At 48.3% G+C, this 12,260-nt stretch overlaps 1 protein-coding gene across 1 annotated transcript; it reads right to left on the reverse strand.

Moving 5' to 3' along the window:
• Nucleotides 1-402: 402 nt before the first annotated feature.
• TRUB1 (TruB pseudouridine synthase family member 1) lies at nt 403-5,952 on the reverse strand. The gene is made up of 9 exons (XM_073681270.1): nt 5,769-5,952; nt 5,169-5,261; nt 3,296-3,351; nt 3,085-3,166; nt 2,758-2,830; nt 2,446-2,585; nt 1,810-1,866; nt 1,387-1,626; nt 403-1,296 (listed from the first exon to the last, which is right to left on the reverse strand). The coding sequence occupies exons 1-8, from the start codon at nt 5,920-5,922 to the stop codon at nt 1,427-1,429; spliced, it is 855 nt and encodes a 284-aa protein (XP_073537371.1). The 5' UTR covers nt 5,923-5,952; the 3' UTR covers nt 403-1,296; nt 1,387-1,426.
• Nucleotides 5,953-12,260: the final 6,308 nt, after the last annotated feature.

Genomic DNA, 12,260 nt, shown 5'->3' on the forward strand with positions numbered 1-12,260 from the left:
AAACGGAAGGACGTCTCTTACGTCATCCATTAAATGTGGAAGAAAAAGGAAGCAGAATGGAAAGCACAGTGTGAACGCGGTTTCACATGGATCGGTTTTATTATTAAAGAGGTTGGCCACTACTTTATTACTGATGATCGGTTGGGGTCCGACGCCCGGCACCAGCGCTGAGAACAGCTGGTCGGCGGTGTCGGACCCCAACCGATCAGACATTGATGATCTATCACTGTCTGATCTATAAAGTAGTGGACAACCTCTATAAAAGCGGATTTATTCAGTCCTGGATACTGGATGACAACTGGACGTGTGAAAGGAGAAACTCAGAATTGTAATAACACAAAAATAAATGGTGCATACAACGTGCGAAAAAGGAAGAGCGGCGCGGGAAAAATGCCCCGACAATAACACAAAAACAAGGGGTTTTTATTAAATTATGCAAAAAAAACAAAGAAAACCCATAAGCAATAAAGAGGTTTTCCCACTGTAAAGAAACTGGTGGCCAAATGTCTGCAGACATGTAACATAGTACAGATATCACTCGCCCTCCCGGCTCCTGCATTGTGTGTCCAACCGCTGCAGTCAATCACTGAGCTCAACCAGTCTGCTGCTGTGGATAGCACAGGTCACTGAGCTCAATGATTGGCTGCAGCGGTGATGTGCGCTGTAGTAACGATGTCACCTCTTCAGCGACGGAGACAACGCAGGGAGGGTGAATCCGAGATTGGATACTTGTCAAAAAAAACCAAAACAATCATTTCTATTACTCCGGGCGACGCGAGTACAAACATGAAGACGTTGTCAATTTCCAGAAGATTCCTCCAATATCAGGAAAGGACGAGGAGACGTAGAGAATGAAGAAAAAAGGAAAAACACAAGGAACGTCGTTCCTAAAATGAGGTGAGAAACGCAAAAAGGAATAATAACAAAAAATGCCAGCGTCACATGGAAAAGTGTGGGGAGGAGTGAGGGTCTGCAGAGTCTGCACACATGGAGCAATCCACCACGGCCCCCCAGACTTGTGTGCAGTCACTAGTCAGTGGCCGGGGGTCTTTTCTTTATTAGATTTCTGTACCTTTCCATCTATAGACCACCATGATGTTTGTGGAGACCACCCTCCTCAGTTTCAGCATACACCGCACAGTCTTGGACTTCGTTGGGCGTCACAATAGACCATTCTTCTATGTAATGTTGGGGGGTCTCATCGAGCTTCCTCAGTATTGTCGGGGTGGCCTGGCTTCGTCTGCGGTAATTTCTGAGGTTCCTTCATCTCAGACGTCGTCCTCAGGATTTAATAAGCTGCAAATCCAAATTCTATTGAGTGAAGTGAAAAACGAGACCCTGCGATGTCCCGGGGGGGGCAAAGGTCGCAGGACGGCAGATATTTACCATCTGTCCACACGTCTGTGAGTTCACCAGAGCCGGAGAATCAGGACAAGACCACAGCCTCCCCGTCCTCCACAGTCTTCTGCCGCTTGCACGCTGGTTCTGGCGGTGGGGCGCTCGTCTGCAGAGCCCGGGCGATGTGCTCAATGTCCCACCGATCCGCCCTCAGGGTCTCATCGTCCAGTGTGAACGGCCCCTGCTTGGTGCGGATCAGGTCCTTCACACTGGCGCAACTGGACAATGCTGCAAGAAGGGGAGGTGAGGGGTTAAAGGCGACCACACAGGAGAAGGGGCTGACAATGGCTGCACAGGAGGAGGAAGAGGAGACCGCAGAGGAGGAGGAGGAAGAGGAGACCGCACACAGGAGGAGATCGCAATAGTGACTGCACAGGGTGGTCGGCGCACAGAGACAAGCCGTGACATTACCTTCTCCAAGGTCTCTGATGAGACTCCGGACGTAGAAGCCGCCTCCACACTCCACATCTGTGACAGAAGAGAAGAGAGTGGACGACACAAGCAATGAACACCAATATCTTCCTATAAGCCTCAATACACACACAGGTCTACTACATACAGCCCCTCCCCCATGTCCAAGATGGCGGACAGATAAGTAACATGTCTCCGACACTCCCGCTGGATCAGGACTCTGTGATGCTTTCCTTGAGTGAGATATTAGTGACCTTTCCTTAGGATACAAGTTCAATATCTGATCATGGGGGCCCGACACCATCATTGTTGATCGGTGGGGGGGTCTTAGCCCTAGCCTCCTATCTTACATCCCAATAGCAGCTGAGGTTTTCTGCGTCCACCTCTGGGGGATTTCAGATATATCTGCAGCCAGGCGGGTGAGCGTCTCTGCAGATCAGCAGAGTTGCGGCTCAGGAATCCAGGCGGCCATACTGAGCGCCGCCCGCTCTCCCGAAAACAGATCTGCAGTGATTTATCCACCGTCTCATCTCCTCCAGGTAAACTTCTTATCACAGGGAAACTGCTCCCCATGGTGGAAAGGGTTTGGGGGATCCTTGCTTTTAGGGGAGACCAATGTGAGATGGGCGCACGCACCGAGCGTAAACAGCGGCGGCTGGAAGTCGGTCAGTGACAGCTGGTAGACCACCACGGGCCGCGCCGGCTTGGCTTCCACCTCCACCCCCTCTCTCACCAGACACGACAGTCTTTTCCCGTTCTTCTTTAAGGCCGAGAAGCTGAAAAATAAGACAATTAACCCTTAGAGGTCCAAGTCTCAGCTGACTCCAGCGAGTGTCCTGACTTACAGTATTAACCCTCTGTGCACCCCCTCCTTTCCCCCAATATGTAATAATGGAGTCCCAAATACTGATCCGGAAGGGAAGCGGCGGCGGACGGTGAGATACTTACAGCGGAGGCACCTGCAGGATGTTCCCTGTGAACGCGCCGAGCGCGTCCTCCACGGCTTCTCTAGTGATGTGATCTGAGGGGAGACAAGGAAACGCCGTTTATACGGAAGGGATCACACAGCAACCTCAGCACCGGTACTGCGCACGAGTGCAGTCTATTACTCCCTGTTATCAGCCATTTCAGGCTAGGGCAAGGCTGACAAAGATGTGGCCGTCACATTGCAGACTGTGGGAAGTAGCCATGAGCAGAAGTAACACAATGGCGGCTGGTGCCACCTCCCGCCGGACCCCAGACAGTGGTGGTGAGCGCGGCATCGTCAGTAGTTACCGTAAGGCTTCTCTCCTGTCACAGCCCCAGAAGCGTCCAGCGTATCAGTGGCTTTCCCCAGCTGCCCGGTGGTGGTGTATTTCTGCCGGAGAGGATAAGGCTATGTTCACATTGCGTCATTTGCATCTGAGAATCTTTAAAACGATATTTACTGCAGATCACGACTGCAAGAAATACAAGTTAGAAAACAAACAATGAAATGTGTAGTTACCTTACTCCCCGTCAGCATCGCCCCCAACATCTTGGTGCCGTCCCCGATACCGACCACTGAAGGGAAAACAGAGTGAGGCGTCAGTGACGTCATAACCCCTCCCCCGATCCCCGGAAGAAATGGCGCCACTCACTTATATTAGATGCTCTGATTGAGCCAATGCGATACCGCCAAAACTGACAGCTGAACGAGCAGTGGGGCCCCCGGGCTGCACCGTCCTCCCAACATTAGGATAAGGGGCGGAGGACTTAAAGGGCCACTGCTATCTGCTGTGAATAAGTTCTGCAACTTTCTAACAAACTTTCAATTCCTTGCCAATTTTAAGATCTCTGCTTGCCACTGAATGGAAACACGTCCATCCAGAGGCTGAATTCTCGCCCTGACCCCGGTTCTGCTGACAGCAGAAGGTTTGTTACAGTGTGTATGACCCTACAGCACAGGACCGCAGAGATTTGTGCGCCCGCGCTAAGAATCAGATCAGGGAAACTGAAGGTCAGAACTAATAAAACCACAGAGGAGCGGCCGACGCTACGCCAAAGTCATCAGAATGCGACACGAGCAGAACGATAAATGGTTAATTAACATGTGGAATTTTTTATTTTTTCAGTTTCCATATTTCCTTGCCCGCACCGGTAATAAATCTGATGGGTTTTATGACTCTTTGCCACCACGTAACTTTGTTTTGCACCGTGCGTTGTGCCAGATTTCTGCCAGAATCTTTCATTACCAACCAGATTTACAGGGGAAAAAAGCCAAAGCGATGAAGGGCTGACAGCTGAGAACACCAACGGTGTCGGAGGGAATCGTGGATCTCCGCAGTGGCGCCACCTACCGCAGAGTGACTGTATCACACACAAGAGCGAGTTTTTCCATTTACTGCTGATCTGCATGCTCTCCGGTGGCCGATTTATCATTTTTGGTAACTCTCTTTTAATGAAAAGTTGGAGATCCTCGCTGCCAGAAGCACAGACGGCATGAATTAGTCTGGTGGCGTTACCACGTATATTTTATGCTGCGCTGTTTCTGACAAAACAAAGCCGGGTGACCAGTTCAGCGCGGTCCCCGGGCGGCTTTTTTCTGCCTCAAACCCTATGACCGACAGGATTCTCCTTATGCCCAACACATAGGGAAAACCCATCGGCTGGGGGAGCAGGAATGGATAAATGGCCTGGGACCGCACTGGACTTGTCATTCAAGACACATAAGTCCGATTCCTTAGCCTCTTACACAGATCCTTCCTCTTTAGCACATTTTTTGAGGCTCAAAATCATTTTTGCAATTGGATTTCATTTCCAGGCTGTTGGTTTCCTGCACACTCCACTTTGATGTGGTCATAAATCAGCTGAAAGGAGCTCAGAGAAAGACAGATAAGAGTTACAAACTTTCCTGACTGTCAGAAGCTCACTGACAGATTCTCGGTTAACTCATTCTTTAGCCAGCAATAAACATTGCAGCGCAGTGGTGGCTGGAGAATATAAATGGTTAAAAATATGCAATGAAAACTAATTGCAAAAGTAATTATTACCCAAATATCCACACATTTAAGTAAAAACAAGAAAACTGCAGCACACGGTGGACGCTCCCATGAGGAACGCCGTGCAGGACGCCCCCCGTGATCGGCGTGCAGGACGCCTCCTGTGACCGCCGTGCAGGACGCCCCCCGTGATTGGCGTGCAGGACGCCTCCTGTGACCGCCGTGCAGGACGCCTCCCGTGACCGCCGTGCAGGACGCCCCCCGTGATCGGCGTGCAGGACGCCCCCCGTGACCGCCGTGCAGGACGCCCCCCGTGACCGCCGTGCAGGACGCCCCCCGTGATTGGCGTGCAGGACGCCCCCGCCCCGTGGATTGTTTGGCTCTGTGATGTGCGATTACCCAGCAGTCCTGACGCCGCGCTGTCCAGGGTCCCTCCGTGGCCGATTTTCAGCGTCTGCTTCCGTTTCTTGGTAAATTCCTTTAATCCGGCTTCTGCGGACGAGAAGAAAACATCAGACACGAGCACAAATCCCGAATGCCCGACCTCCGCCCCAGCACACGACAGGTTAACAGGGCGGCCGATTATGCATCGCCCCGGTCACTGTCGACCTCCCGGTACATCCTGATATCATCGGTAGTGGACGGACGCTCTGGTAAAAGATCTGCTGATGCGGCTGCAGAGAACTATGCGGCGTCCTGTCCTCGTCGGCGGGCTGCAGCGTCTTACAGCTTCCCCCTGGACTGCGGTCACTCCTATACTTGTTCCTCACACAACGCTGCTGCCATTTTACCACGAAAAGTCACAATACTGATAACTGCGTTGTCTATGGCAACCAATCAGATTGCAGCTTTCACTTTCCCAGCAGAGATTACAATATGAATGCAACAATCTGATTGGCCGCTGGGGGTCACACGTGACGTTATGCAAGCTCCTCCTGTCATGGCTTCAGGCGTGCGCACGAACTGCGGCACTGACGATCCCCTCTGCCCGACTCTGACCTCTCAGCAGGCGGCTCTTCAGATCATTCAGGGTCTGGGCAGACGTGGCTCCCGGGGGCTTATACACCGGAAACAGACCGTTCAGCGATAGCAGCCTGGACGCTTTCTCTGCAGCCATGCTCGCACCTTCCGTACAGACGCGGAGTGACGTCATCACTGAGCGCCGCTCGCTCCGGGGGATTCTGGGAGATGTAGTTGTTCCTGAGGTTGAGTGTGGTGATCTGTTCTCCTGCCCTGCGTCTGCACCGGAGGAATCCGGGCTCTGGGAGCCGCAGGGCTATCGGGGCTGGGGGAGGACTACAGGTCCCAGCAGTGCGGGTCTAATTCATATTTATAATGTTGCTGGGGGATTCAGCTGCATCGTGTGATCCCCCAGCGCTCTGCGGATAATATTGCTGGTCCTCCAGCTCAGACCGTGGTCACACCACGCAGGAAAACGCCGCGTCCAGATGCGATCTCTGTTTTCTCTTCTTTAACCTCTTCTTTCCTGAGCGACTTTATTTTTTTCCCTCCCAAGAGCCATAACTTTTTTTATTTTCCACCGTACACGGACGAGGCTTGTGTCTTTTTGCAGGACAAGTTGTAGTTTGGGATGACACCATGTATTTTACCATTCTGAATAGGACACCCCACCTCCCCTATAATTATAAAATGAATAGTTTTTGGTGTTTTCTTTCAGCGTTCATTGTGCGGCAGCAGCGATCAGTCGGGTTCTGCAGGTCGGTGCGAGTCCAGCGACACCAAACAGGCTGGGTTTTTTTAAGTGGTGAAAAAAAATCCCGAATAAAAAATATTTGCTTGTCGCCTTTTGTACAAGACCCATAACGTTCCACATTTTGATCGGTGGAGCTGTGAGAGGACGCGGTTCAGGCAAGCTGACATTTCTATTGATACCACTTTTCAGTTGATACAACTGATCTCGTCATACTGCATTTTTTGCGAATGAAAACTGCAATGCTGGCGTTTCCATTGTCTTTTTCTTTTTGGTATTTATCCATCAGAATAATTACTTATATTTTGATAGATTGAACTTTTACAGACATGGAAATACAAAATATTTATATACAGCAGCAGTGTAGCTGTGAATCCAGCACAGGGGAGGATTGAAACATCTCCGAGAAGAAGCAGCAGCAGCAGCAGCAGCAGCATGGAGGACATTATACAGCATTACTGAGCACTGCGGAGAGATAAAACACCAGAAAGCAGGAGGACATGATGGAGTTGTACTGAGCAGAGTAGCTGTGACTCCAGGACTGGTATGCAATAAAAGAACAACACCATCTTTCTGCATCGGCCTCTACCAATCACCATAGAGTATGATAGGTGTAACGTAGCACGACTGTGAGTTCACTATCCATCTCCTCTTAAGCAAAATGGATTGGAGCGTTTTCTTTTTCTATTTTCTTCTTCAGAGTAAATAATAAATTCAGGTGTTGTACGGTTGTACATGGAGCGGACACCTGTTCCTAGAGCCGTATTCACACCACTCCCCAATCACTGCCACAAACCTGTAAAAAAAAAACAAAACTCTGAATCATCCCTTTTCCACCATTAAAAAATTGTTCTGCTGCATCCAAAGAAGTCCACACAGTAACCATATGAATTCATTTGTTATCCAGTGGGAAAAATCATTTCTCTCTTATTTACACAAATTTTCTACTTTTCCAAAATAAAAAAAAACAACATACGCACAAGGTAGAGGACAACACGCTGATCGCAAGGGCTGACTGCTGGGACCCCAGAGAAATCTCAAGAACATGATCATTTACAGACAACTAAGGGCCACGCACCTCTGCTCCATCCAAGAATAGGCTCTGAATGCTGCAGTCCGACCCCAGCGGCAGCAAATATCCCCAATCCTAGGGATAGGGAGGGTCTACAACTAAGATAGAGACAGGTTCAGTATCAGTGTTCGCACCTGGCCATGAACAATCATAAATCACCAAATAGATTTTACTACATACAGTTAGGTCCATATATATTTGGACAGAGACAACATTTTTCTAATTTTGGTTCTAGACATTACCACAATGAATTTTAAACAAAACAATTCAGTTGAAGTTCAGACTTTCAGCTTTCATTTGAGGGGATCCACATTAAAATTGGATGAAGGGTTTAGGAGTTTCAGCTCCTTAACATGTGCCACCCTGTTTTTAAAAGGGACCAAAAGTAATTGGACAGATTAAATAATTGTAAATAAAATGTTCATTTCTAGTACTTGGCTGAAAACCCTTTGTTGGCAATGACTGCCTGAAGTCTTGAACTCATGGACATCACCAGACGCTGTGTTTCCTCCTTTTTGATGCTCTGCCAGGCCTTCACTGCGGTGGTTTTCAGTTGCTGTTTGTTTGTGGGCCTTTCTGTCTGAAGTTTAGTCTTTAACAAGTGAAATGCTGCTCAATTGGGTTGAGATCAGGTGACTGACTTGGCCATTCAAGAATATTCCACTTCTTTGCTTTAATAAACTCCTGGGTTGCTTGGCTTTATGTTTTGGGTCACTGGTCGTCGTTTCATACTACAGATGGACAATCAGTTTGGCTGGATCTGAGCACACAGTATGGCTCTGAATACATCAGAATTAATTCGGCTGCTTCTGTCCTGTGTCACATCATCAATAAACACTAGTGACCCAGTGCCACTGGCAGCCATGCATGCCCGCGCCATCACACTGCCTCCGCCGTGTTTTACAGATGATGTGGTATGCTTTGGATCATGAGCTGTACCACGCCTTCGCCATACTTTTCTCTTTCCATCATTCTGGTAGAGGTTGATCTTGGTTTCATCTGTCCAAAGAATGTTCTTCTAGAACTGTGCTGGCTTTTTTAGATGTTTTTTAGCAAAGTCCAGTTTAGCCTTTTCATTCTTGATGCTTATGAGTGGCTTGCACCGTGCAGTGAACCCTCTGTAGTTACTTTCATGCAGTCTTCTCTTTATGGTAGATTTGGATATTGATGCGCCTACCTCCTGGAGAGTGTTATTCACTTGGTTGGCTGTTGTGAAGGGGTTTCTCTTCACCATGGAGATTATTCTGCGATCATCCACCACTGTTGTCTTCCGTGGGCGCCCAGGTCTTTTTGCATTGATGAGTTCACCAGTGCTTTCTTTCTTTCTCAGGATGTACCAAACTGTAGATTTTGCCACTCCTAATATTGTAGCAATTTCTCGGATGCTTTTTTTCTGTTTTTGCAGCTTAAGGATGGCTTGTTTCACCTGCATGGAGAGCTCCTTTCACCGCATGTTTACTTCACAGCAAAACCTTCCAAATGCAAGCACCACACCTCAAATCAACTCCAGGCCTTTTATCTGCTTAACTGAGAATGACATAACGAAGGGATTGCCCACACCTGTCCATGAAATAGCCTTGTGGTCAATTGTCCAATTACTTTTGGTCCCTTTAAAAACAGGGTGGCCCATGTTAAGGAGCTGAAACTCCTAAACCCTTCATCCAATTTTAATGTGGATCCCCTCAAATGAAAGCTGAAAGTCTGAACTTCAACTGCATCTGAATTGTTTTGTTTAAAATTCATTGTGGTAATGTCTAGAAGCAAAATTAGAAAAATGTTGTCTCTGTCCAAATATATATGGACCTAACTGTAATGAAACATGTAAAATCAAATCTCAAGCAACAGGTGGGATCTTCTCCACCCCCTGCCCTGTCACTTCTTACTGAGAACATTTTTCCTGTCTACAAGTACATTGTATCGAAAGATGATTCATAACTATGAAACACTAAAAAATGTCAGAGTCCTCGTAAAGAAAAAAGCTCTATACTGTAAGAGCGGTCACACTATAGAGCTGTGTACTGTAAGAGCGGTCACACTATAGAGCTCTGTACTGTAAGAGCGGTCACACTATAGAGCTCTGTGCTGTAAGAGCGGTCACACTATAGAGCTCTGTACTGTAAGAGCGGTCACACTATAGAGCTCTGCACTGTAAGAGCGGTCACACTATAGAGCTCTGCACTGTAAGAGCGGTCACACTATAGAGCTCTGCACTGTAAGAGCGGTCACGCTATAGAGCTCTGTACTGTAAGAGCGGTCACGCTATAGAGCTCTGCACTGTAAGAGCGGTCACGCTATAGAGCTCTGCACTGTAAGAGCGATCACGCTATAGAGCTCTGTACTGTAAGAGCGGTCACGCTATAGAGCTCTGTACTGTAAGAGCGATCACGCTATAGAGCTCTGCACTGTAAGAGCGGTCACGCTATAGAGCTCTGTACTGTAAGAGCGGTCACGCTATAGAGCTCTGTACTGTAAGAGCGGTCACGCTATAGAGCTCTGTACTGTAAGAGCGGTCACGCTATAGAGCTCTGTACTGTAAGAGCGGTCACGCTATAGAGCTCTGTACTGTAAGAGCGGTCACGCTATAGAGTTCTGTACTGTAAGAGCGGTCACACTATAGAGTTCTGTACTGTAAGAGCGGTCACACTATAGAGCTCTGCACTGTAAGAGCGGTCACACTATAGAGCTCTGCACTGTAAGAGCGGTCACACTATAGAGCTCTGCACTGTAAGAGCGGTCACACTATAGAGCTCTGTACTGTAAGAGCGGTCACACTATAGAGCTCTGCACTGTAAGAGAGGTCACACTATAGAGCTCTGCACTGTAAGAGAGGTCACACTATAGAGCTATGTACTGTAAGAGCGGTCACACTATAGAGCTCTGCACTGTAAGAGCGGTCACACTATAGAGCTATGTACTGTAAGAGCGATCACGCTATAGAGCTCTGCACTGTAAGAGCGGTCACGCTATAGAGCTCTGTACTGTAAGAGCGGTCACACTATAGAGCTCTGTACTGTAAGAGCGGTCACACTATAGAGCTCTGTACTGTAAGAGCGGTCACACTATAGAGCTCTGTACTGTAAGAGCGGTCACACTATAGAGCTCTGTACTGTAAGAGCGGTCACACTATAGAGCTCTGTACTGTAAGAGCGGTCACACTATAGAGCTCTGTACTGTAAGAGCGGTCACACTATAGAGCTGTGTACTGTAAGAGCGGTCACACTATAGAGCTATGTACTGTAACAGCGGTTACACTATAGATCTCTGTACTGTAAGAGCGGTCACACTATAGAGCTCTGTACTGTAAGAGCGGTCACACTATAGAGCTCTGTACTGTAAGAGCGGTCACACTATAGAGTTCTGTACTGTAAGAGCGGTCACACTATAGAGTTCTGTACTGTAAGAGCGGTCACACTATAGAGCTCTGTACTGTAAGAGCGGTCACACTATAGAGCTCTGTACTGTAAGAGCGGTCACACTATAGAGCCCTGTACTGTAAGAGCGGTCACACTATAGAGCTCTATACTGTAAGAGCGGTCACACTATAGAGCTCTGTACTGTAAGAGAGGTCACACTATAGAGCTCTGTACTGCAAGAGCGGTCACACTATGGAGCTCTGTACTGTAAGAGCGGTCACACTATAGAGCTCTATACTGTAAGAGCGGTCACACTATAGAGCTCTGTACTGTAAGAGAGGTCACACTATAGAGCTCTGTACTGTAAGAGCGGTCACACTATGGAGCCCTGTACTGTAAGAGCGGTCACACTATGGAGCTCTATACTGTAAGAGCGGTCACACTATAGAGCTCTGTACTGTAAGAGAGGTCACACTATAGAGCTCTGTACTGTAAGAGCGGTCACACTATGGAGCTCTGTACTGTAAGAGCGGTCACACTATAGAGCTGTGTACTGTAAGAGCGGTCACACTATAGATCTCTGTACTGTAAGAGCGGTCACACTATAGAGCTCTGTACTGTAAGAGCGGTCACACTATAGAGCTCTGTACTGTAAGAGCGGTCACACTATAGAGCTCTGTACTGTAAGAGCGGTCACACTATAGAGCTCTGTACTGTAAGAGCGGTCACACTATAGAGCCCTGTACTGTAAGAGCGGTCACACTATAGAGCTCTGCACTGTAAGAGGGGTCACACTATAGAGCTCAGTACTGTAAGAGCGGTCACACTATAGAGCCCTGTACTGTAAGAGCGGTCACACTATAGAGCTCTGCACTGTAAGAGCGGTCACACTATAGAGCTCTGTACTGTAAGTGCGGTCACACTATAGAGCTCTGTACTGTAAGAGCGGTCACACTATAGAGCCCTGTACTGTAAGAGCGGTCACACTATAGAGCTCTGCACTGTAAGAGGGGTCACACTATAGAGCCCTGTACTGTAAGAGCGGTCACACTATAGAGCGCTGTACTGTAAGAGCGGTCACACTATAGAGCTGTGTACTGTAAGAGCGGTCACACTATAGAGCTCTGTACTGTAAGAGCGGTCACACTATAGAGCCCTGTACTGTAAGAGCGGTCACACTATAGAGCTCTGTACTGTAAGAGCGGTCACACTATAGAGCTCTGTACTGTAAGAGCGGTCACACTATAGAGCTCTGTACTGTAAGAGCGGTCACACTATAGAGCTCTGTACTGTAAGAGCGATCACACTATAGAGCTCTGTACTGTAAGAGCGGTCACACTATAGAGCTCTGTACT

This window comes from Phyllobates terribilis, unplaced genomic scaffold (assembly GCF_046119375.1).
Source record: "Phyllobates terribilis strain yellow unplaced genomic scaffold, ASM4611937v1 Scaffold_5__5_contigs__length_657084704, whole genome shotgun sequence".
Lineage (NCBI taxonomy): Eukaryota > Metazoa > Chordata > Amphibia > Anura > Dendrobatidae > Phyllobates > Phyllobates terribilis.